The 24600-nt window shown below is 36.7% G+C and overlaps 4 protein-coding genes across 7 annotated transcripts; 3 read left to right on the plus strand and 1 right to left on the minus strand.

Annotated features, from left to right (window-relative positions):
• Positions 1 to 6506: 6506 nt before the first annotated feature.
• Positions 6507 to 9064, plus strand: LOC132281677 (disease resistance protein L6-like). Its single transcript, XM_059783354.1, has 2 exons — positions 6507 to 7078; positions 8929 to 9064. Exons 1-2 carry the CDS (start codon positions 6507 to 6509, stop codon positions 9062 to 9064), a joined length of 708 nt encoding a protein of 235 aa, XP_059639337.1.
• Positions 9065 to 10000: 936 nt separating this feature from the next.
• On the minus strand, positions 10001 to 12631 carry LOC132281678 (uncharacterized). Its single transcript, XM_059783355.1, has 8 exons — positions 12598 to 12631; positions 12240 to 12461; positions 11897 to 12139; positions 11472 to 11639; positions 11094 to 11335; positions 10907 to 11013; positions 10379 to 10532; positions 10001 to 10102 (listed from the first exon to the last, which is right to left on the minus strand). Exons 1-8 carry the CDS (start codon positions 12629 to 12631, stop codon positions 10001 to 10003), a joined length of 1272 nt encoding a protein of 423 aa, XP_059639338.1.
• Positions 12632 to 13759: 1128 nt separating this feature from the next.
• LOC132281681 (disease resistance protein L6-like) lies at positions 13760 to 15512 on the plus strand. Its single transcript, XM_059783359.1, has 3 exons — positions 13760 to 14767; positions 14872 to 15162; positions 15252 to 15512. Exons 1-3 carry the CDS (start codon positions 13760 to 13762, stop codon positions 15510 to 15512), a joined length of 1560 nt encoding a protein of 519 aa, XP_059639342.1.
• Positions 15511 to 23614, plus strand: LOC132287029 (disease resistance protein L6-like). Of its 4 annotated transcripts, none has more exons than XM_059789490.1 (7): positions 15511 to 15768; positions 16021 to 17242; positions 17591 to 18370; positions 20121 to 21225; positions 21327 to 21617; positions 21710 to 22935; positions 23309 to 23614. In XM_059789490.1, the coding sequence occupies exons 3-7, from the start codon at positions 17712 to 17714 to the stop codon at positions 23394 to 23396; spliced, it is 3369 nt and encodes a 1122-aa protein (XP_059645473.1). In that variant the 5' UTR covers positions 15511 to 15768; positions 16021 to 17242; positions 17591 to 17711; the 3' UTR covers positions 23397 to 23614. The 4 variants fall into 4 exon arrangements, with proteins under 4 accessions (XP_059645473.1, XP_059645475.1, XP_059645474.1 ...); XM_059789492.1 differs by having other exon boundaries at positions 21710 to 22860; XM_059789491.1 differs by having other exon boundaries at positions 16028 to 17242.
• Positions 23615 to 24600: the final 986 nt, after the last annotated feature.

The following is a 24600-nucleotide window of genomic DNA, read 5'->3' on the forward strand; positions in this document are numbered from 1 at the left end:
ACTAAATAAAATATTCAAACGTTACTTATCAAGATGCCGTTTTTATCAACATTTACAATATAAGCGCACTCAAGGATCTCCAAAATGGGCATGGGTCGTCATAAGGAGGATGGTAATTCTCTTGAAACTCTGTTTTGTACTTTCCCACACCCATAGAATTTGGTGATTCACTACATTTTTGCTCTCCTGGTAACATACATATCTCTTTTATCAATGTTTGAAAGGGGATTATAATATCATATTGATTAGAAAGAGAGAGAATATAAGGCACTATATACATAGCAATGAGGTCGATCTCGGGACATTGTTTAACCAGGATCAACAATTGATAGTGGCCTTTAATTCATTTTATAAATGCAAATTGTAGCATGGCTTGCTACACTACACATATCACATTGTTGTTATCTAATTATTTTTGCTTATAATATTTGTTATTTTTCATTATTTATTATTATATCTGCTAAAAGTTTCATTTAAAATTTTCATATATTAATAATAACTTTTTATCATTTCAAATCTTAATTAAGTTTAAAACAAGTTGTGCCATGGAATATCCATATTTCAAGTCCAAAGGATTCACAAAATATATTTTAAATATTATTTTTTTATTTCTTTCTGAAAATGAGGAATTTTTCGTTTTTCGTTGATCTAAGCGGCAACTTTGTTTTTTTATTCATTTTGAAGATAAGTTGTGATTTTTCCTTTGGATTTGTAAACCACTTATAACACTTGAAAGCTGATATTCGTGAATTTTCCTCGCATATAAATTTGGTAGTATCGTCTTAAATTGCTATGTTTGATCACTCATCTAAATTGCAAATTTTCCAAATTCTGGTAGGAGAATGTTTTAATATATTAAAAGTTTGTTCTAGTTTTCTTAAATTTCATCCATTTCCCAATCTTTATTTAAATGTCTAACTTCTGGAAATTTAATATATATGATGCAGCCAGATTGTTATTTTCATTTCCTCGATTTCCCAATTTTACAGTTAAAATTATAAAAAATTACCTCATTTGGAAGAATTGGAAGTCAATGTCTTCCATAATCCGAATATTTAGGACATTTAAATGATAAACCAAACAAATTGCCGCTTATTTCCTCTTTTTCAATTTGAGGTCAGATGTCAATGCAAAATTGCATATAAAATAGAAAGCCGTAAAAGTATGTGGATTTGAGGGACTTACAAATAGCCAAGGGACCTAATTTATTTCTTATTATTTAATAAAAGAAGAACCGTCATAAATCTAGTATATTTCTAATTGTAGGCCAGTCCTAATTTGCAATTATATTGATTGTACCAATGGTTTTATGCAGAATTTACAATTATAAATCATGTATATTCATGTTACTTTCAGTTACTTATGCAAGCTCTATAATATGGGGTTCTGAAATATACAGTAGACTAGTTATTTCATTTGATATAGACATAAAACAATCGACAATTTAGGTAAACAATAATACTTTCTTGTAACTCTCATTATCCGAAGTATGAAATGGAAATCGTCTTCAACTTTCCTACTCAATTTCCATCTTAAAAGAATACATATTGGAAAACTTAATTTATTTTCGTCCACTTCACTTTCTGTTACTTTCACTTTTCAATACATTTTTCATTCTAACCAAAAAAAAGCCTCAAGTAAATTGACAAAGAAAGAAGGAACATCGAGTAGTTATAAAGAAAACTAGGTGTCATCACATCAATAACAAAATGGCGAATGCCATCATATCAACCAACTTCTTGTTGCTCCTAATAAAATTTCTAACAATGTGTTGAAGGTACTTGAAAAGTGTTAGCTTCGAGAGGATGTTCAAGAGAAAAAGGAATTTCTTAACTAAAACTGTTATTGACAACCTGGACTGTAGTTGTGCAAGACGGATCAAATTGGAGCATGCGACTGTAGTTAATTTGTTTGGGAAGGGCATTATTGAAAAGAAGGAAAATATTAGTGCTTGATGAAGCCACTGCATCTATCGAAAATGCAACAGACTCTAAGTCCCTCTATTATCCTGAAAACTAGACGTACAGAATTTACAGACTGCATGCATTGTGATAACAGTGGCCCACAGAATACCAACCGTTATGGACTGCACAATGGTGCTTTCTATTAGTGATGGTGAGTTTTAGATCCTGATGTCATGTACAATAAATAATATAAAAAAGTCTTATTTTATTTGTCCAAAGATTGCAGGACAATAAACTCGGTTTAACGTTTACAGGAAAGCTAGTGGAGTATGATGAGCAAATGAAACACATGAACAAGGAGGGTTCTCTCTTTGGGCAGCTGGTTAAAGAATATTGGTCTCATACTGGAAATGCAAGTGGGTGCTCCAAAGATTGACAAGGAACGCACAAGTTGCAATCTTGAAGGCATTGGAATGTCGTGGTATGCATAAAAAGGCTCTCCCTGCTGGACATCCGGTACTGTGAAGTATCAATCAACATAAAGCTTATTTGAAAGCAGCAACTTTATACCAATCAGTTTTTGGCATAATAATATATACTTCGAAGGAATCAAAATAAATCCTAAACTCACCCTCCTAACCCACATTTGGTTAGGGAAATTCGGAATCATAAGAGTTTTCCCTATATTTGTAGGCTGACATTTTGTCAGAGATAATGGTGGTGCAACAGGTCCTGGTGAACTAATCGAGCTGGTCGAGCCATTGAAGACCTTATGAATCTACAAAGCCGTGGTAATGGTAATGAGCACTATGCTGGGTATTTTTGGTGTGTGAAGTTTTCAAAATTATGATATTCAAGTACCTTTGTGTTGGAAATTTTAATGTGAAATATATTTTGTGGTCCTTCGCACTACATTTCCTAAAATTAAATTGCAATGTAATTATTAAAGTTTGACGGATGGGTTGTACTTCGCAAATTTGTAATTGGATTGGAAATATATATATTTTTATTTCTCTGCCAGCCATCTACACAAATTTGATTCTAAGGTGATAGCAAATTTGCAATGTAATTATGAAATGACTAGTCTAGGCATGGAAAATTTGTTACCTGTTAGGGAGAGGTTAAAGAAGGGCCTTGGGTGGAGAATTGGCAATAATGAGAGGAGGATTAATTGTTGGTTAGACAATTGGATATTAAACAAGACAGGTTTCCAAGTGAGAACAAGGGCTTCACAAAGTCCTTCAATCCAGATTTGATGAGGGCATCAGAGTGTGGAAGGAGGATTTAGTGAAGCAATTAAGTTTTCTCTTCTTGGGACTGGGAGAGAATACTGGAAGTGCCTTTTAGGTTAATAAGGAGAAAATAAGGATAATAAACGGGATTTAAAAAATAAAAATAAAACAAAAAATGATACTCATTATGGAAATATTTTCATGATAAATATACATCATAAAAATATTTTCGTAGTAATTTCATCCTTCAAGATACATCCCACCCCCCTTTCTTTTTATTTTTTATCTTTTTTTTTTACAAGAAACACACCCATACATCCACTTTATACATTTGGTATTTAAATTTTCTGATAATTTTGAAAGACTACCCATTAGACTATAATGTTTTTTATTACTTTAAAGTGTTTGATTACTTAATTTATGCACTACAATTTCAATTATAACATTAAAACACTAATACAAGTACATTGACGAACAGAGGGAGGGACACCATTTTATGAAATCAAGGGGGAGAGATATTCTTCCATATCCACAAAATTTATTTTTTATATGATGGATCACAATAAAGATATCAGATTTATTTGGTATATAATGGTCAACATAATTGTGTGTGTATTTCAAAAAATGAAAATTTCATGATGCCTATCACATTGAGAAATCATGTTTCAGAAAATGGATGAGATTGACAGTAATTTAAGATCTAGTTTTTTAACTGATTCTAAGATACAATTATTTGGGGCTTGTTGGGCAAATATATGCTTTTTTTTTTTTTTTTCTTTTTTTTTTTTCAAAGTAAAAGTACGAAACATGTTTTTGTAATATTTACTGTCATTTGAATAGTGCTCAACTGTTTTTGTTTACTTCCTCATTGTAGCAAAGTACTGTTCAAAAAAAATATATATGTATATTTATTTTTTAAAATGACATTTTTATCTAGCTATTCAATATTTCAAATTTGTAACATTTTTTACCAAACATACTTTTATGTTTTTACTTCTAAAATTCTTGGAACAAATTTAGGTTACCAAATAAGGTTATTGAACACACACTAACCCAAAAAAAAAAAAAAAAAACATCAGTCTCCGAATATATGGTTTGATTAGTGTTACAAGTAAATTGGTGTAACAAAAGCCCGAAGCATTTATTTAATCATTTTGAACTAATACATGGTTATATGAAGGGACACGAATATAACACGCATCATCAGTCTCCGAATATATGGTTTGATTTTTCCCTAATAGTGTTACAAGTGAATTGGGCCTCGGCCTTTTTAGTGGGCTCAACGTCATCTCTTTTCAGTTCTTTTGTTCCACGATTTGGAGATAATTCCGTACCTTCTTCTTTCATCCAGCGGACTGAATGTAGGTTAAGAACACTGGAGAATTGAATTAAAAATTATTACAATCCTTCTTTTCTAGAAAAATAAAAATATAAACTAAAATATATTTTCTTTCGCTTCAACTTGTGTATTCACTTTTTCATCCTTTGCTCCTAGCTGAGACAAGGCCTCCAATAATAGGATGAAACTTCCGTGGTGCAAAATTCATTCTCAATCTAATTTTTCACGCAAGTTACAATATATGTGTATAAAAATTATACAATATGTATCAACATGATAAAATGAGACGTCAAGATGAATGGTGAGGATGACTAAGAGTGAGTCCAGTGACACATATTAATAATAAAATGAGAGAATAAATTTTAATAAATGGGCATATATAAAGACGACCTATAGATGCATATATTTGTTCAAAATGTAAAAGAAGATAGGGACACCAAAATTGAAGTGCGCGTGTGTATATATATTATCATAGACCTAAAGCTATATAAATTTAGCTATAATTATTAAAATCGCTTATGTTCTGAACAATAAAAAATAGAAAAAAAGTGAAAATTTTCATAATTCAATTGATTGTACATAAATAGACATCATATATATATATATATATAAAATTGTAGACTTTTTGTGACTTGTTTTAATATTTATTTTTATTACAATAGTTTAATTTGAATAACTTGTTAAATTTTGGTGGCAATTAAACCTATGTACTTTTTCATTATTAGTGATTGTGTACCCCTGATTAATTACCAAATTGATAGATATATACCATTTTTGGTAAGTAACTTGATTCAAGAGTTGAAGATAATTAGTACCTTCTGATTGAGGGACTTCATCCTGGGATGATGAAGGTGTAATTGCAGATTTTGCTTTTAAAAGAGTAATTTCCAAATCCATCTTAGTCTGACGAGACTTTAATTGACGAATTTCTTCTTTTAAAAGATTAATCTCCATTCTGAGATCAGGGAGATTAGCAGGACGTGAACTTTGTCCTTGGTGTTCTAATCTGCTTAGAACTTCTTTCATGCTGTAATGATTTTCTGCTCTCAGAAAATCTGGATTATCCGAATCCTCATTAGATCGTGCCAGAACAGAACCTATTTCAAAGACTTTCATCTTGATTTGAGGATCCTGGATATAATCTATAAGATCCAATAAGAATTGTTGAGTCGAAGTTAAAACATTTAAGCTTAACCCATTCATCTCAACAATGGCCTTATAATAATCATCATGAGAGGGATTACAAGAACATCTAGGATTTCCAATTTCTGCTTCAGAGGAAGAAGAAGAATGTAATTCCATAACAACATCCCCATAATCATCTGATGATTCAGATTCAGAAGAACTGGTATTAAGTAATAATTTACTTAATTGAAGTCTTAGTTCATCTTTGATGTGAAGACTACTGAGTTTCTTCTTAGTTCTGCACTTGTTTGCATAGTAGCCGATACGTCCACATTTGAAGACAATAATGGTAAAAAAGAAGCATGGTCTATTTAATTCACAACTTAGTTGAAAATATTTATTAAAAGTAAGATTTTATGGACTCTATAAATAAAAAATAAAAAATAAAAAATTAAGACTTATTTATCTTTAAAATTTAAAGTAGGACTAGCTAGAAAAATTTTCTAAATTTAATTGTTTAAGGTATTCTTGTATTAACAAGTTTTGTCTTGAAGTGCCTAAATTCCTTGGAAGTTGAAAATTCCTTATCTTGTGATTTCTTGGCAAAATAAAAAATCTACTCCACACCTCTTTGCGAAAGAAGAATTGTCGAGTTCTTGTTGACTTCAGCTTATCCAATTACAGAGAGAAGGCTCGCAGATCTATTACGCAAACTCCATAGAGAGAGATGGTGAAAGAAAATCACAAATTTGAAGTCCCAATGCCCGAAACACCGAAGACAGAGATAAAAGGGGATATGACCTAGCTTGTTGCATCTATTTTGATTGGGTTAGTTAGGTATGTTTAGCCAGATTGATAAATGTTGTTGATCGATGGAGTCACCGGAATAGGGGTAAGATTAAAACGATGATGATATTTAAAAAAATTCTACAAGGCGGGAAGAAAGAGAACTCAGAAACCCTAGGCTCTGCAACTACTGTTTTGCTCTCCTCAATTAGTGCTTCTCGCTTCACGTCACTTCCGGCAGGAGAATACGAAGTCTTCTTGAGTTTCAGAACTCCAGACACTCGCGACACTTTCGCTGATTACCTGTACGACGATCTCGAATGTGCAGGAGTTCGCACCTTCGGATTCGAAAATGAGCTGTGCGAAGGAGATGAGATTCGCCCCGAACTACTCAACGCAATCGTGAAATCGAAGATTTCAATTCCAATCTTATCAAAGAACTATGCTTCCAGTAAATGGTGCCTCCGCGAGCTCGCACAGATGGTGGAGTGCAGGAGAGCTACGGGACAATTGATTTTGCCCATTTTCTACGACGTGAAACCCTCTGATGTGAAGCATCAAACTGGGAGTTACGAGGAGGCCTTACGCGAGCACCAGAGCTGTTTTGACGAAAGGACTGTTAAGCAATGGAAGGCGGCATTGAGAGAGGTTGGAGCTCTCGAGGGTTGGCAAGTGAAGAAAAAAACTTACGGGTATGTTAATTCCTTCGTGCTCATAATCCCATTATTTATTTATTTTTGATACGTGCTAATAATCGCATTATTTGAAGTATAGAATCTTCAGTCTTGCAATTTAAGTAATCACAAGGAATATGCAAGAAGGTTTAGGTAATGGGAGGGATAAATTAAAGATCAAATTACATACAGATGCAAAATATTAGAAGATTTATAAGACTATTGGTTTTGTGAGTGAGCTAGTGCCTAAAATAATTTTAGAAATACTATATAATTCATTTTTTTTCCCCTTCTAATGTGGTTTATTTCATTATACACATAGAGCAAAATAGTACATTGGAAAGCTAGCCAAAAGCAAAAATAAAAAATAAAAAATAAAATAAAAATAAAAAATAAAATAAAAATGACAAACAAACAGCAAGTACAAAAATGGAAGGGCATACCATATCCGAAAGAAACTGAGAAAATCTAAATATTAAATTAAAGGAGTTGGAAGGGAATACACAGGCCAACACTTTTTAGAAAGACAAAAACCAAGATCGAGAATCAGAAAATATATGAACTATCCGGTAAAGTCAGTCCCGAAGTTTGAATTCCCTCCAAGAAAGCTTGTCTGGCAATTTGATTTCCATCTCTAATGTGACCATCATGCAACCTACTATTCTTTTCACCCCAACGGTTTCAAAGAATCAAAGTGAAGAAACACTTGAAAAGCTTTGATTTTGTAGTATCTAAAGATGTTTGAATGATAAACCAGTTCATCACCTATTTTAAACTCTGCATCTGCAGAATATTTCAATTACAGAAGAAACTGAACCATGACCACTCCTCCCTAGCTAAAGAACAAGCACAAAAAAGGTGATCCAATGAGTCTTCAACTCTCCAGCAATGATGAGAAATTGCTATTTGTGACAATACTTTCAACCTTGAGCTTGAAAGAGACAAAATTGCATTCTGCAGAATAAGTGTTACAGTGCAAGATACACTTGGCTTGCATTTATTCCAAACCGAAGGATACCAAAAAACACTCTCATGTCTACATATGCATTGATTCCAGATAGATTTGAAACAAAACCTGCCATGCTTCCAAGTGATCTTATCTTCCTTCATATGATTCTGAAATCTTTGAAGATAATCAGTGACTTTTGCAGGCCAAAAGCTTGGAATATTCCACTGCCCTGTAATCAACAAATCTGCAAGCACAACATTTAACTGAAAATTTGATCCTCTCAACCTTCTGAGGCCAAAAGCTCTAGCTATACACACCCCAGTAAACCATAGATCGAAAAATACACTGAAGCTTCTGTCATTCTGAATCTGAAAGGTTATATTATCCTGCAGTTTCTCTCTAACAGACTGAATACTTCTCCATATTGTCGAATCACCTGACTTTGGAATACAGTTCCAAAAGTTTAACTTTTTTGTGTACTCATCTCTAAACCAGGCAATCCGCAATCCACAAGGTTTCCTTAGACTGAGTGAAATCCCAAGCAAGGCAAACTTTAGTAGCAATATCAATACTAGCTACGGATCTCACCCCAAACCACCCTCTGATTTAGGCAAAACAACTGAACTCCATTTAAGAGGATGAATAACTTTACTAATAGAATCTCTCACCCCACCCCCCCACCCCCCCCCCCCCCCCCCCCCCCCCCAAAACACCAAATAACCCCAAATAATGTTTCTAATCTTCCTGTCTAGATGCCCTTGAAGAGCAGTGGGAATAGCAGACCAGATTTATATGTCGTGAATAAAAAGTGAAGTCGTTTCTGTAGCCAAGCACCAAGTGAGTCGACCACAACGACCGACTCCTCCCCTGTTCCGTTCATGGAATATATGAAATATTTTGTCTGTTCTTGCTCCTGCAGCCAAAAACCCCAAAGCTCAAACACAGCTTCTATCTTCCTAAAAAAGAATCTCAGCGTCCATTTCTTAACGCTTAGCCATGCCCAGAGAAGGAAGATTTCCAAACGGCAGGTTGAGACCTCTTATGCAGCAAACTAAGGAATGTAAAGCATCCGAACTGATCAATATGGATGAGCGGTCTAATTCTAATCTTCATTAAACACGGGAAGTTTTAACAGAACTTCCCCAACCAAGGGAATAGGAATGGAGCGGCGGGGACACCCACTTTGAATTCAAAATCCTTTGGATGCCTTTCTTCCTCTTCATAGACTAGGAGAAAAATAAAATGCTGTTAGATTGCTTAACCCTGAGATCAGACATATCCCCAAACTTAGAAAGAAGATCATGCAGAGCTCTAGCATTTGAAATACTAGCTTTCAGAAAGACAGTGATTCATCTGCAAAGAAAAAATGAGAAATTTTTGCTCACTTTAGTGACAGAACTTGGAAGAATATAATTCCAGCCTTCCTTCGGCTACTCTTTTATTCATCAACCGTGAAAACAAGTCAGTAACAAGGAGAAAAGAAGGGGAGAGAAAGGGCAACCCTGCCTCAACCTTCTACCAGAAGAAAACTACCCTGAAGGCACTCCATTTACAAGGACAGAGAACTTTACTGAAGAGACACGTTGCATTACCCATTTAGCCCATTTCTCCCCAAAGCCATACCATTGCACACACAAAGAACACATAGATTTAGCGTGGTTCGGCAAAGCCTACGTCCACGGTGGAGGTGTGGCAAAAGTTTTCACTATGCGAAAAATAGGAGATTACAAGTTTCAGCACCCAAACCCTAGCTCTCACTCTCACTCTCACTCTCTACGATTTTCAGTGTCTCAATCATTCCACTCCAAACCCTAAGCGGCCTTATATACCGGGCTACAAGAAAGTACTAAATAGGGTCCACGACCTGCAAGCATAAAACTGGGTCAAAATATGTTCTCAGGGCGCTGCCCCCGAACCCCAGAGCTTTAGTGGGCTTGGGCCCACACAAAGTTCAATCAACGGGTTGTCGGGTCGTTGCGACATAACCAAATTCAGGAAACAGCATCACAAAAAGCTTTACTAGAAAAACCTTTATGAATATCACTAGCTAAAATAATGTTACCTTGAACCTTCCTACCCTTGATAAAAGCAGCCTGCTCCGAAGTCCCAACCAACAAGCTCAGACAATAACTTGCTCAATCTGTGAGCAATGATTTTTGCAGTGTTCTTGTATGTGTAGTTGCATAAGGAGACAGCCCTGAAGTCTGTAACCTTAAGACTATCATTCTTTTTTTGGATCAATGTAATGAAATTATGAAAGTACTATTCAAACCTTGAGGCATAAAATAAGAGATAAAGAAGGACTACTTATAAAAAAAAAAAAGGAAGAAAGAGATAATGAAGGACTTAACTGCCTCCACAACATCTACCTTGAGGATATGCCAGTAGGATTGAAAAAATCTATAAGGAAAACCATCAGGTCCCTGAGACTTGTCTGGCTTAAAGTTCATAACCACTTGCTTGACTTCATCTTCAGTCATGGGAGCTTCCAGAAAACCTCTTTCCGCCTCACTAACCTTACTCCTAGAACCATCCATAAGAGGGCAGTAGTTGCGTTAACAGAATATAAATCTATATAGAAGTCCACCACTCACTGTCTCTCAGTGTCTTGATCCATAGTACAGTCCCCAGCTTCATTCTGTAACATAGAAATTGAATTATGAGCTCTTCTCTATTATTTCCAATTTTTTTTGTTGGGTCTCAGGGAGAGATTATAGATCTATTGAGGAGATTATTGTTTTTTTGGCCTCTTTGAAGGTTTGAGGCGCCTTTTGGCCATTGTGTTTCTTTGGGTTCCGCTCCCCTTTTGAGCGTTTTCAATAAAATCTTACTTATCAAAAAAAAAAAAAAAAAAAAAATTATGAGCTCTTCTCTGTTTCACTTTCTGGTGGAAATACCTTGTGCATCTGTTGTTCTCTTGGAACCACTGAATTCTGGATATCTGACCCCAAAGCACCTCTTCATACCTCAAAGGTACTTCTAATTCTTTCCTAGCTTTGCGTTCCTACATAATAAGTTCATCACTTAATGGGTCCAGCTGCAGCTTTTGTTGAATTTCAAATAAATTTTTCTGCACTTCTCCACCTTATCAGTAACATTACCTTTGGTCTTGTTCCGTATTTTCAATTCTTCTTTTAATAATCTCAACTTCTTCATGACTTGATGAACAGGGTTGCCTTGAACTGAAGAATTCCAAAATCTAGCCACAATACCTTCCACCTCATCCATCAAACACCAAAATTTGAGGAACCTGAAAGGTTGAGGCCCATTTGAGCAATGAACAGAAGAATACACCATCATACCATAATGGCCAGAAATAGAAGCTGCTGTAAGAAACAATTTAGAGTTCGGAAAATGAAGCATGCCATTGAGAGTTAACAAGTACCCTATGCAATTTTGCACAGTTGCGATTGATTATTAGTCCAAGTCCACCCACCATTAGGGATATCTAGATCCACTAACCACAACTATGCAGCACTTCATTAAACTCATTAAGAATGGCTTGAGGGACCCTTAAACCACCCAGCTTCTCCCCATGAGCTCTCACAGCATTCCAATCTCCAATGGCCAACCAAGGCCCATTAACCAACTGGTACTGACATACGATACCTTGCCATAATCTTCTTCTCTCTGCAATGGTAGAAAGAAAGAAAAATTGCTGAGTAGCTAAAACAGTCAATCTAAGATGAATAAACTGAAAGTCCTCCTCCACCCAATCCGCCTTAAAAACGTTAGAATTCCAACCAATCCAAACTCTACCATGAACATCAGATGAATAATTTCCAATCCAGCACCAATGAGGCCTAATAACTTCAAAAATTTGACCTCTACCTCTAGTTTCCACTAAACTGATACAAGAGAGATTAAAAGCTCTAATCCAAGATCACCTTCAGCCTTTGTCCTTGCAATTCTATCTGATTGAACCAATTGCTGCTGCTTCTTCTGTTTTGCCTTCTTTTTCCCAGAAATGGACATTATGAAACCATCCTTATCCACTTCAGCAGTACTTGAAACATCCATGGAGAACTGAACATCCACTTTTCCTCCTCCTTGTTCTTCATCTGCAATAACTTCTAAGGCTGCAAAAGAATTGTGAGACCTCACTCCAGCAACCTCTGCACTGAATGTAACTGGAAGCAACAGAGAATTATCCACCTCCTCATCCCCTTTACCTTCCTTGTTAATTCATCGAATAGTTTGGAATAGTCTCCATTGGAACATCAGAAGTACCCCATTCATTTAAAGGGTTGGTCTCATCAACCAAGCCTTCAACAGTAGCTTCTACACTAGTATCCACAGGAACTAATTTACCACGCTTTTTAACAACCCATTGTTCAGTAATCTCCGATTTCATCTCTGGCTTCTTAACCTTATCAGGACAATTGGATTCCAAATGATCCACACGTTTGCACTTATTACAAAACTGTGGCCTCCATTCATATTCTATATTTACTACACATTATTGATCATGAATAACAGTGGTAATATGATCTGGAAACTCACCTTGTACATCGATTTCAATCGTGCTCGAACAAGAACCTTCTCCATTTCCTTGCATTCACATTAGTAACTTGGATTCGTAACCAACTTCTGCGATCCTCACGGAAACCAAAGAACTCCATGTTGGACGTGGGTTAGGATGTTGACGGGTATTCATTCCTGGCAGCATATTGAACGAGGGCTGACCTCCTCCATGATGAAGACTTGCCTTCCTTCACAAAGCTTTGTACCAAAAACCCTAGTGTACCTGTACTTTCCTTAGGCCATATAAAAAGGAATAATAATAACTTAAAACAAAAAGGACAATGCTTGCCTTAGGCCATATAAAAAGGAACTTCCTTCTTATGGCGATGTGGACCAATAAAAGACTGACATTTGTCCTAAATTAAAAAAGGATCAGACCCATTTTTTATGGGTTAACTTGGGTAGAATTCATATTGCATATACAAAATTACTCATTCACATTACAGAACATCAAAAACCTAATATTCACAATCTTATCATCCATCTGCCCCCTTTCTTCCTCATCAAAGCAGTCCTCTCTCTCTCTATGGTACCATATTTGGCTCCAATAAAGATTTTATACCCTTCAACCACAACCCTATAATTCTAGGGGAGTGGCGGTGAAAAATAAGAGAAGATCTATAATTCTTATTCCCTTTTCCATGATGGGTGTACCCTAATTCAATCCAAGTATAGTAAGAAGAAGAGAGGGAGCAGTGTGGAGAGAGAGAGAGAGTGGCTGCTGGCGGCAGGTGGGGAGAGGCGGCGGCAGCGGCAGTGGGTGGGGAGTGGCGGTGATTAGAGCTTTGGAATGAAACATTCCTCAATCTGTAATCCCTCTTTCTTTCTATATATATATATATATATATATATATATATATATATATATCTTATATATATGAGTTGGTTAACCCATCGAAAATGGATTTTATTCATTTTTGTTTTTTAAATATTATATAATTTTGGGACACATGGCAGTCTTTTATTGGCCGCATCACCCATAAGAAGGAAGTTCCTTCTTATGTGGCCTAAGACAAGTATTGTCCAAACAAAAATGAAAAAAGTCATCGTCCTTTTCCCTCATTTTAAATTTTATTTCCTGCTATACATTTTTTTTTTTTTTTTTCTGGTTCACGTCAATCAGGTATCAAGGAAGACTAAGAAAAGAGAAGATCATTCCAGCAGTGTTGTTAGAGTTAAAAAAGACTGACATTTTGGTGGGAATCAATCATCACGAAAATGAAATGATGAGATTGCTAGATATTGGCTCCAATGATGTAAGGATTGTTGGTATCCATGGCATGGGAGGTATTGGCAAGACAACTATTGCCAAGTTCATCTATGATGCTCTCAAAGGGAGCTTTGAAAGTCATAGCTTCCTTGCAGATATTCAAGAAACAGCGCAGCAATTTTATGGTCTTGTTGAGTTGCAGAAAAAGCTTCTCACTGACACCCTAAAATGGTGTCCCGACATTTCTCATGTTGAAGGTGGAATGGATGTGATTAAAAACATATTTCGCACAAAGAAAGTTCTTGTTGTTCTTGATGATGTGATTGAAAGATCTCAATTTTCCTGGCTTGTGGGAAAGCATGACTGGTTTGGTTCAGGAAGTAGGATCATAGTTACAAGTAAAGACAGGAATGTTTTAGATGATATTAAAGTGGATGCAATTTATGAACCTCCATTTATGAATTATATGCAATCTCTTCAACTTTTCAGTATTCATGCGTTTAGAAGGAAGTTTCCTCCAGAAGGCTATGTTAGTTTCTCTAGAGAGATTGCATCTAATGCTGCAGGGCTTCCTCTAGCTCTTGAGGTCATCGGTTCGTTTCTTTCTAACAAAGAGAAAGTGGTATGGGAATATACATCGTGGAAGCTGAAAAAAACATCTCATGATGAAGTTGAGAGAAAGTTGAGGGTAAGCATTCAGGGAAAACAAAAGTTGAGGGTAAGTTATGAAGCATTAAGTTATCCGCAACGACAGATATTTCTTGATATTGCATGTCTTTTTACTGGGATGGATAAAGCAACTGTATTTTATATGTGGGATGATTGTGGCTATCATCCAGGAAAGGAATTTAATGTCCTTTGTCTCACGTCTCTTGTAAAAGTGGAAAAAGATACTAATGAGCTGAGGATGCATGATCAGTTCAGAACTCTTGGTAGGAAAATCATTTATGAAGAAAAGATTTTGGGAAAGCGTAGTAGGTTGTGGAACCATGCGGATGCCTTGGACGTATTGGTGGGACGGAGGGTAAGATTTGAGTGTACTGAATTTTATACCCGTTCTTTAGTTAAATGTAGTAGGCTGTGAAATCTGGTCCTAATATGTTGTAAGCTTCTTTTTTCCATTGGCAGGGAACGGAAAAGGTTGAAGCCCTAAGTCTTTGCTTTGAATTGGGGTCTGGAATGAAGCCACGCTTTACAAGTAAGGAATTTGCAAAACTAGCATCTCTAAGGTATCTCCGAGCTGATGGCATAGAGCTTGTTGGGGATTTTGAGGATCTGTTTCCCTGTTTAAGATGGCTTCGTTGGCGTGGTTGCCCTCCGCATTTTAAACCAACCAATTTTCATTTGAAGAATCTTGTCATTCTTGATCTATCTGATAGCAGCATTACAGAGAACTGGGGGGGTTGGAATCAAATCAAGGTCTTGTATAATATCTCTACTTTTGTTTCTTCTATCTACTCATATACTGGTATAAAATTAATCTTTTTTTGTTATTTATTATCTAACAGATGGCATATAAGTTGAAAGTTCTACGACTGGCTAATTGTGCTTTAAAGAGAACTCCAGACTTTTCATCATACACAACTCTAGAGATATTGATTCTTCGACGCTGTAGAAGTTTGGTTGAAATTGAATCCATTAGTAATCTGAAGAAATTAAAAGTGCTGGACATTTCATATACTGATATAAGGAAGTTACCTGATGAAATTTTGATGTTAGAGAATCTGAAAGTAATTGGAAACATTGTTAGAGAAGTTGAAAGCGATTGAAAATATTGTAGTTATTTCAGGGACATTTCTAGTAATATGGGGAGGCTATAATCTATGAGCTTTTATGATAACCAAATTTAAATCCTACTAATGTAGCATTTGGGAGTTTTCTTACCTCCACACTCTTAAATTGGGAGGCTGCATGGAGCTTAAATCGCAGCCAGAGTGTCGGCCAAGCTTAAGGAGAATTTGGCATTGGATTCTACCAACATGAAGGAGTCTATCAGAAGACATTCATGTCCTTTCTCAAGTTAAGGTGATTGCTGCATGATTCTCTCACGATCTTCAATGTATACACAAGTATTGATTTATTTTAAATATTTACTCTTCCTTTTTTTGTTTTTTTTGGGCAAGAGGGATTGTTCTTGATTGCTTGTTAATATTCACTTCTTTATTAATTGTTTGCTTGCTCGTGTGGAGTAATAATCTGAAGGGGCTGTATATTTGATATTATTATTGTGCATGCCTTTCTGGTTGATGATTCATGGAATTCCTTTGTTTTTTTAAGGGTTCAGTTGCTTTTGAATTTCAAGATATCAGAGTTCAGTTGCTGGATTGATTGTGGTTTCAATTGGTAGGATCCAAAGAAAAAGATCAGCTTTGTTTCCAAGAACCCCTACATCCTTTCTGCAGAGCTGATGGGGTGTCCAGTTCTTTTTCTGTTATTCCTTGTATATGGTCTTTGGAATTGGTTATTTTTCAACCTGTATTTGCATTATAGTGATTCATTCACTGTATAGTTGTTTCAGGTCTTGTACTCTTGTTTGCTGTTTTGGCTTGTTGGCTTAATAATATTTGACTTCGGAAAATATATATATTCACTTCTTTATATGTCTGCATTCAGGTTATGGTTGGAAGAGTTCCCCTATCTACAAAAGGAAAAAACATCAGTTACCACGAGTCTAAAGGAAGCAGTATCAAAATTATTACTCTTTTAAAAGAAACCTTAAAAAGAACGGTGAAACGGTCATTCACACGAGTAAACACCCAAACTGTAAGCCCTCTGGAGGGGTCTCCTAAATTAGCATGAGCATATGGTTGGGGGACGTTAAAATACGTCTACATTTTCAGACATACACAATTTTCACACACACACAATTGGGGGATGTTCATACATGCAAGTGTTATCAAATTTTTCCCTTAGGCGACCCTGAGATGTTGCGTGCTAATTCAATAAATTTATTGGTTTAAAAACTCTAATTTACGTTTCTATTTTAAAATTATTTGGCACTTACCCGAAAGGAAGAAATTTTTTTTTAGACGCTCTTTGTATGTCAATAATTGAACTGCTCGCTGGTGGTGTTGCTTAGAGGCATAATAACAGGAACCTTGGCGGTGGGGTGTGACAAATATTGACTCCTGGTGGGACTCATTGCACATGGTTAAGCCAGTCGATTTATTTTTACACGATCTGCTACTAATTGAATTTTTTTTTTTTTTTTTTTTGGTTAAACCCGAATTGGTGATGACTTTCTGGCATAACTTTGTGGATGAGTTCCTAGACAGCACCCACTTTGGCCAAAGAAGTTGACTTGTTGCCGTTGACTAGCCAAGATAATTTAGATGGTTAGACGTTGAAGTACTCTCCTCGCACACAATGGATTCAGGCGCAAATGCGATTTTTTGTTGTGAGTTTCAGAGGCCAGACACTCGCTAGTTGCTGCACCTTCATTGATTTAGCTTTGATCATATTGTTGCTGAAGTAGCGCAAGAGTCACAGCATTGTACAGGTAGCTGAAAGTTAAGATTTTTTATTTTTATTTTTCCCTTTTAGATAACAGTACAAGATTCATAGCGCTTCTAGCCTTCTACGGTATTGGATACAAATTTTTGAAATTTGTGAAAACTCAAATGAATTATTTAATATACCTTTCAATTCAGTGATTAAATATAAAAATTAGCATTACTAATTGTTCTGTTTATGTGGTTCATTGATTAAATATAAAAATTAGCATTACTAATTGCTCTGTTTATGTGGTTCAGTGATTAAATATAAAAATTAGCATTACTAATTGTTCTGTTTATGTGGGATATAGCTCAGGTAGATAATTGTTCTGTTTGGATGCCTTAATTTGCAGATCCACTGCTCAAACACTAATGAGAAATGGGGAGATCTATTGAGTTTCTTCTAGTATTTGATTGGGGATTGGTAATACAATACTCATAGAACATTTAGCTTCTCCGCATTGTTGCACATCAATGGAGCAGAAAAGAAAGAGGCCGATTGAATCTCAAATGGAGTCCGAGTCAGGTACAAGAAAGAGGAGAACTGTACCTGTAAAAAACAGAGGGGCAGATGCAGATACTGCCACACACTCTTCATCCACATCACTTCCAGGAGGCGAAGCAGATGCAGATACTGCTTTGGACTCTTCATCCACGTCACTTCCAGGAGGCGAATACCAAGTCTTCTTGAGTTTCAGTGGCTCAGACACTCGCTACAGCTTTGCTGATTTCTTATACACTTCTCTCATTGACAAAGGAGTTCGTACCTTTAGAGATGTTGACGAGCTTCGTCAAGGAGAAAAGATCGGCCCTGATCTCCTCAAAGCAATCACGGAGTCCAGTATTTCCATCCCAATATTCTCCAAAAAGTATGCTTGCAGTAAATGGTGCCTTATGGAGCTCACCCAGATGGTGGAGTGCAAGAGAAGTATGCGACAAAAGATTTTACCGGTCTTCTACGATGTCACACCCGAGGAAGTGAAGCATCAACCAGCTGGGAGTACTTACGAGCAGGCCATCAAGAAGCACAAGGAATCTGGGAATTTCAGTGACGAGACTATTGAGCAATGGAAGAAGGCATTGAAGGACGTTGGACAACTCAAGGGTTGGGAACTGGAAAAAGCTGCTAATGGGTAATTCACTCTTTGCTAAAACAAAAATCCCTTATTTTATAACACTACGATTTCATAACCTACTAAATGGGCAATAGCCCGGCTGGTACAAGACCTCCTCCAGAAGGAAGGTCGCATCATTTTTAAAAGGACAATGCTTGCATCCTGCAGGCGGAGGATGAACTTCATCCTCCGCGCTGTCGTGGCCTCCTATCTTGTTGACACCTGTCTAAAATAAAAAATAATAAAATATGGGCAATGCCCATTTATCCGGGTTAAACTTGTTCCTTTAAATCAGTATCTTCTCTCTCTCTCAATAACTCATCTCTCTCAACCACCACACCACCACCGTCAAATCCTCCTCCCCCGCCGCCCTCAAAATCACGAAAGTTTTGAGACATCCACCCATAGAAAGCAACAATCGCAACGGAGATGGTATGTTTTAAAACATACCCATCCAAATTCAACACTGACAAAGAGACATCCACCTATAGAAAGCAACAACCGTAACGGAGGTCCGTACAGATTGAATCTGTTCTTCATGAATCGTCGAAAACGTCCGAATCAGGGTTGCATCGGTTCGAGATGAGTGCGTAGATGAAGAAATTGGACCCACCTATGATGAGGGGTAGGTTTCGGCGCGAGGCTATGTCAAAGGTGGTGGAGGCGGCGAGTGAGTGGAACTCGGAGGGGGTCAACTCGGGTTCATCTGGGTCGAACTCGTCGAGCAGGTGGTGTGGGACTCTGAGTCGTTGGCGCATTGGGATCTTGTTTGTGGTGATGTCGAGTCCAATGTAGACTTGGATTTTATCAGAGTTGATGACCTCGGAGGGGAAGAATCGGGTGGCGAGGTCGATGGACAGCCGTGATTTGCTGAACCCAGTATGACAACGACCTTCGGCAGTGCTCGGATGGGGGCGAGACGGAGACGGCGACGGCGAGCTTTCGCAGCGGTGGGTGACGGGCTGTGGAGAGGACTCAGCGGCGATGGGGTGGTTCGCGGCGACGGATCCGGCGTTGGTGACGGCAGCTTATGCACGCGGGCGATTGACAGAACAACGGGCAAGATGGGTTGTAGATGAACTTCGGCAGTGCTTAGATAGGAGCGAGACGGCGATGGCGAGCTTTCGCAGCGGTGGGTGACGGGCTGTGGAGAGGACTCAGCCGCAATGGGGTGGTTTGCGGCGTGCTGGCAGTGGTGAGCTTGCCTTCGGATGATGGTACTGGAGCACAGCCACCAATATTGGTGGTGGTACTGGAGTCGTCGTTGGTGGTGTCCATTTGAGCCCATTTGATTTTGAGGGCGGCGGGGGCTAGGGAGGAGGATTTGACGGTGGTGGTTGAGAGAGATGAGTTATTGAGGGAGAAGATACTGATTTAGAGGAACGGGTTTAACCCGGATAAATGGGCATTGCCTATTTTATTATTTTTTTTATTTTATTTTAGACAAGTGTCAACAAGATAAGAGGCCACGTCAGCGCGGAGGATGAAGTCCATCCTCCGCCCGCAGGATGCAAGCATTGTCCTTTTTAACACAACTCTTCAACTCATTTGCTATCTCCTCCTCCTTCCAAATGGAAGGTTGAGGATTCAAGTCCAACTTAGAGGCATTTGTAACTAGTGGGTCTTTGTTAGAGTTGAGCTTATGAATAACCTACACAGAAAAAACAAAATAAAATAAATCATCATTTTTTTTTCTCTTATTTTTCTCTTCAATTTCGTTCTATTTGCTAATTATTTTGTCTCATTCGGCCCCCTTGGCATTAATCAGGTATCAAGGAAAACTAATAAGAGATAAAATTATTCCAGAAGTGTTGTCTGTGTTGTGTACGAAAGTCATGGTTGTAACTAAAAACTTGATTGGAATTGATCATCACGAAAAAGAAATGATGAGGCTATTAGATATTGCCTTTGATGATGTACGAATTGTTGGTATCCATGGCATGACTGGTATTGGCAAAACAACTGTTGCCAAATTCATCTACAACAAAGTACTGGAAAATTTTGAATGTTGTAGTTTCCTTCTTGACGTTCAAAAAATGGCACAAGAAATCCAGGGTCTTGTTAGTTTGCAAAAACAGCTTCTCGCTGACACACTAAATTGGAGGCGTGACATTGCTAATGTTGACAGAGGAATAGCCATTATTAAAAAGAAGTTTTGTAACAAGAAAGTTCTCCTTGTTCTTGATGATGTGAATTCCATTTCACAATTTCATTGTCTTGTGGGAGGGTGTGATTGGCGTGATTGCTTCCGTAAGGGAAGTAAGATCATAGTTACAACCAAAAACAAAAGCATTTTAGATGATCTTGATGTTAACTGGACTTATGAAATCCCAACTATGAATGCTGTGCAATCTCTTCGACTTTTTAGTAAGCATGCCTTCGGCACGGAGTTCCCTCCAAAAAATTATGTTAGTATCTCTAGAGAGATTGCATCCGTTGCTGGAGGCCTTCCTCTAACTCTCGAGTATGCTGGTTTGTCTCTACGCAAGACAAACGTTTCAGAGATATGGGAAGATGCACCAAAGAAGTTGGCAGAAACACTGAATGATGATGTCTGGAAAAAGTTGAGAGTAGATTATAAAGCATTAAATAAGAGGCAACAACAAATCTTTCTCGATATTGCATGTCTTTTCGCTGGGATGGATAAAACAACTGTATTTTACATGTGGAATAATGGTGGCTATTTTCCGAAGACAGAATTTGATGATCTTCATGACATGTCCCTTGTGAAAGTGAGAAATGCTAATGAGTTGTGGATGCACAATCAGCTTAGAGCTCTTGGGAAGAAAATCGTCAATGAAGTCATTTTTCCTGAAAACCGTAGTAGATTGTGGAATCACGTGGAAGCCTTTGAATTATTAGAGGATGGGAAGGTAAAATCTGAGTGCACTGAACTTTATTTCTCTCATTTGATTAAAGTATAATTGTTTGTTAAATCTGCAAAAAATTTAAACTTAATTCTTTTCATTGGCAGGGAACAGCAAAGGTTGAGGCCCTAAGTCTTCGCTTTGCATTGGATTCTGAAAAGAAGCATTGCTTTAAAAGTGACAAATTCACTAAACTGAAAAATCTAAGGTATCTGCGAGTGGATGGGGCAGACCTTAGAGGGAATTTTAGTCGTGTATTGTTGTCCTTAAGATGGCTTAGTTGGCGTGGTTGCCCTCGGGATTTAAAAGAATTGAAATTTCATATGAGGAATCTAGTCATTCTTGATCTATCAGATAGTGGCATCACAGAAAAATTGGGAGTTTGGAATCAAATCCAGGTCTTGTATAATACCTCTTGTAACTTTTGTTTCTGGTGTCCATCACATACTAGTTTGAAATTAATTAACTGTTTTTTTTTTTTTTTTAACAGACGGCAAAAAAGTTAAAAGTTCTAGGAATGGCTGATTGTGCTTTAACAAGAACTCCCAACTTTTCATCAGATGCAGCTTTGGAGATATTGATTCTTGCACGCTGTACAAGTTTAGAAAATATTGACCCGTCCATTGGCAATCTAAAGAATTTGAAAGTACTAGACATTTCATATGCTGATATAAGGGAGTTACCTGATGAAATTTGGGAGTTGAAGAATTTGGAAGTGATGGACTTCACAGAGTGTAGTAAGTTGGACGTGGACATTCCTAGTAATATCAACGGACTATCATCTTTGAGATTCTTGAGCTTTTATGGTTCCAAAATTCGAAGCCTTCCAGCAAGCATTTCGGGGCTTACTCACCTCCAAACCCTTAACATTGGAGGCTGCACAGAGCTTCAATTGCAGCCAGAGCTTCCCTCAAGTTTAAGTATTCTGAATGTCGGTTATATCCCTAACCTTACAAGTGTGGTTAATTTACAGGAAGTGCAATTCTTTGAGTGCGATAGTGTTGTGGATATGCCCAGAGATATTGGGAGATTATCCAAATTGGAGAAACTGACCTTGGATCATACCAACATAAGGTCCCTACCCGAAGATGTGGGTGTCCTTTCTCAGCTGAAGGTGCTTGATTTACGATTCTGTGACAATCTCCAATGTATATTGGGGTTACCCTCAAGTCTAGTTGAGTTATATATTGCAAGTTGTGATTCATTGGAAAGATTGCCAGATCTATCAAATTTGATAAATTTGTCAAGTGTGTTGCTTATGAATTGCGATGAGCTAGCAAGGGTTCAAGGGATTGGAAAATTAGAATCATTGACAAGTTTGTACATATATGCATGCAACATGCTAGCTACCTCTGAAAACATGCCGAATTTGTCAAACCTAAAGAAGTTGGAAACATTATCTATTTGTAATTGTTCAGAACTTGATAAGATCCAAGGGTTTGACAGATTGGAATCGCTGAAATATTTGGATTTGCGTGATTGCGAGAACTTGCATAAGATTGAGGGCCTTGAGTCTTTGAAATATTTGGAAGTATTGGACGTGTTAAGGTGCGCATCAGAAATGACAATACCGGAAATGCCATACACACGTGTACGACAAAATATTGCAGATGAGATGAATGCTGCTGATTCAGTGCAAAGGTATGGATTAATTTCTAATATTGCCTTGGATGGGGTGGGGATCCTCTCTTTTGTTGAGTTTGATTATTGCCAAAGGTATTTTTCTTGCTTGCTAATAATATTCTTGCTACATACCTTTCATGAAATGTTGAAGGTGGTCAATTATAATCAGTACTCAAGAGCAAGTCATATTATGATCTCTCAAATGAGCATGAGTCGTAGCAACATGTTAGTTCTCTTGTTGCCTAGAAGGCTGCTTTATCAGAAACTATGTAATTTAGATTGTTTGAAACCTAAAATGATGTTTATGTGAGACCTATGAAATTAAGACTGTTCAAAGGTTAAAGGTTGGTTACGTTTGACAATGAGTTATTATTATTTTCTTTCCTTTTTTGGTTTAATTAAAGTAATTGAGTTTGAGGTGCGATATGCAGCCTATTTATTTACATTTTGGCTTTATTTTTTATAGGTATTGGACAGAGTTGAGATTGAAAAAATTGAACTACATGCAGCAACCGGTGTTAAGAACTGGATATAGAAATGAAGCTGCACGATAAACAATGTTCCGGTAGCTTATATGGTGCATAAGAGATGTTTCTTTCTTTTTCTTTTTCTTCTTTTTTATTTTTTATTTATTTTTGCATCTAGAGTAATTCCTGAAATTCAAAATAAATTCTGTACAAGCTGCAATTTGAATTGAAGATGGGGAGAGAGTGGGGTTTGGTGTATCATGTATTCATTGATTCAAATTTTACAGAGAGTAATATTTTTGCTAGATGTTTACTCCCTCTTTTAAAACACTTCAAAATTGGAGCAAATTTGCTTCTCTGGCTTAGTCATGTTGGTAAACCTTAAAGCTGTTGCATCGTTGTCACAAGTCTAATAGGTTATTCAATTACTTGTTATCCAATTGGGGTCTATAATTTCACCAAAATTAATTACCAATACCTTGAAACTAACTAAATGAGCTTGTTTCTTGAGAACGGAGGATTTTTCGAAATGTTTCTTAATATATCAAGTAATCGTGCCCATTCACTCTTCTTTTTCGTTTCTGAGTTTGTTTTTGTTTTTTTTTTTTTGGTTTTTGGAAAATAAGGAATTTTTGTGTTTTTCGTTTATCTCACTAGTAAGTCGCTTGCTTATTTTATTTGGAAGAGAATTACAGGATATTTTTTTTTCTTTGTTCCGTAACCTACTAATAGCACTTGAGATCACATTTGATTTTTTTTTTTTTTTTTTTTCCAGTCATATATAATGCAGTAGGATGGCGTTGAACTGCCATGTTTGATCATTCAACCATGTTCAATTTTTTTTTTTTTTTTTTTCCATCAAATTCTAGTAACCCATTATTTTTATAATTTACATGGTTTTAACTTTCCGAAATTCATCCAGGTAAGTTGGAAAACACGAACTGTATAAAATTATATTGCTAATTAGATTACAAATTGACAAATACAACTCTAACCCATCAAATATTGAAAATGACATTGCAATTCAAATTTTAAAATATAACATATAAAATAATAAAAAATAATTTTTTTATTTATAATTTTTAACATGAAATTCCTCCTGCACTATAGTTGTCTTTGTTTTTCATCTTCCCACTGTTGATCAATGTTCAAATACAGTTTGACACATTTTTGCAAGTAGTCATTGTTCTTCATCTTCGAAAGAAATTGATCAATAGATGTTGTAACGACACGAATTCGAGGGTCAGAATCGTTACCCGGGTCTTTACCCAAACTCAAGGTTAACTAAAGA

Source organism: Cornus florida, unplaced genomic scaffold, assembly GCF_030987335.1.
Source record: "Cornus florida cultivar Cherokee Brave unplaced genomic scaffold, ASM3098733v1 CherokeeBrave_3.0.0_Hap2_Chr11, whole genome shotgun sequence".
NCBI classification, from domain to species: domain Eukaryota; kingdom Viridiplantae; phylum Streptophyta; class Magnoliopsida; order Cornales; family Cornaceae; genus Cornus; species Cornus florida.

Bases quoted from the DNA above. Each gene is read 5' to 3' on its own strand.
- LOC132281677 (XM_059783354.1), top strand. From the start codon at position 6,507: ATGATGATATTTAAAAAAATTCTACAAGGCGGGAAGAAAGAGAACTCA. The intron at 7,079-8,928 runs GTATGTTAATTC...TTGCTCCTGCAG, and splicing joins GTGAAGAAAAAAACTTACGG to CCAAAAACCCCAAAGCTCAA.
- LOC132281681 (XM_059783359.1), top strand. From the start codon at position 13,760: ATGAGATTGCTAGATATTGGCTCCAATGATGTAAGGATTGTTGGTATC. The intron at 14,768-14,871 runs GTAAGATTTGAG...TTCCATTGGCAG, and splicing joins ACGTATTGGTGGGACGGAGG to GGAACGGAAAAGGTTGAAGC. The intron at 15,163-15,251 runs GTCTTGTATAAT...ATTATCTAACAG, and splicing joins GGGGTTGGAATCAAATCAAG to ATGGCATATAAGTTGAAAGT.
- LOC132287029 (XM_059789490.1), top strand. From the start codon at position 17,712: ATGGAGCAGAAAAGAAAGAGGCCGATTGAATCTCAAATGGAGTCCGAG. The intron at 18,371-20,120 runs GTAATTCACTCT...GGCATTAATCAG, and splicing joins CTGGAAAAAGCTGCTAATGG to GTATCAAGGAAAACTAATAA. The intron at 22,936-23,308 runs GTATTTTTCTTG...TATTTTTTATAG, and splicing joins GAGTTTGATTATTGCCAAAG to GTATTGGACAGAGTTGAGAT.
- LOC132281678 (XM_059783355.1), bottom strand. From the start codon at position 12,631: ATGGAGTTCTTTGGTTTCCGTGAGGATCGCAGAA. The intron at 11,014-11,093 runs GTGGAGAAGTGC...CTTATTATGTAG, and splicing joins AAGGTAATGTTACTGATAAG to GAACGCAAAGCTAGGAAAGA. The intron at 10,103-10,378 runs GTAGATGTTGTG...ACTTCGGAGCAG, and splicing joins CCTACTGGCATATCCTCAAG to GCTGCTTTTATCAAGGGTAG.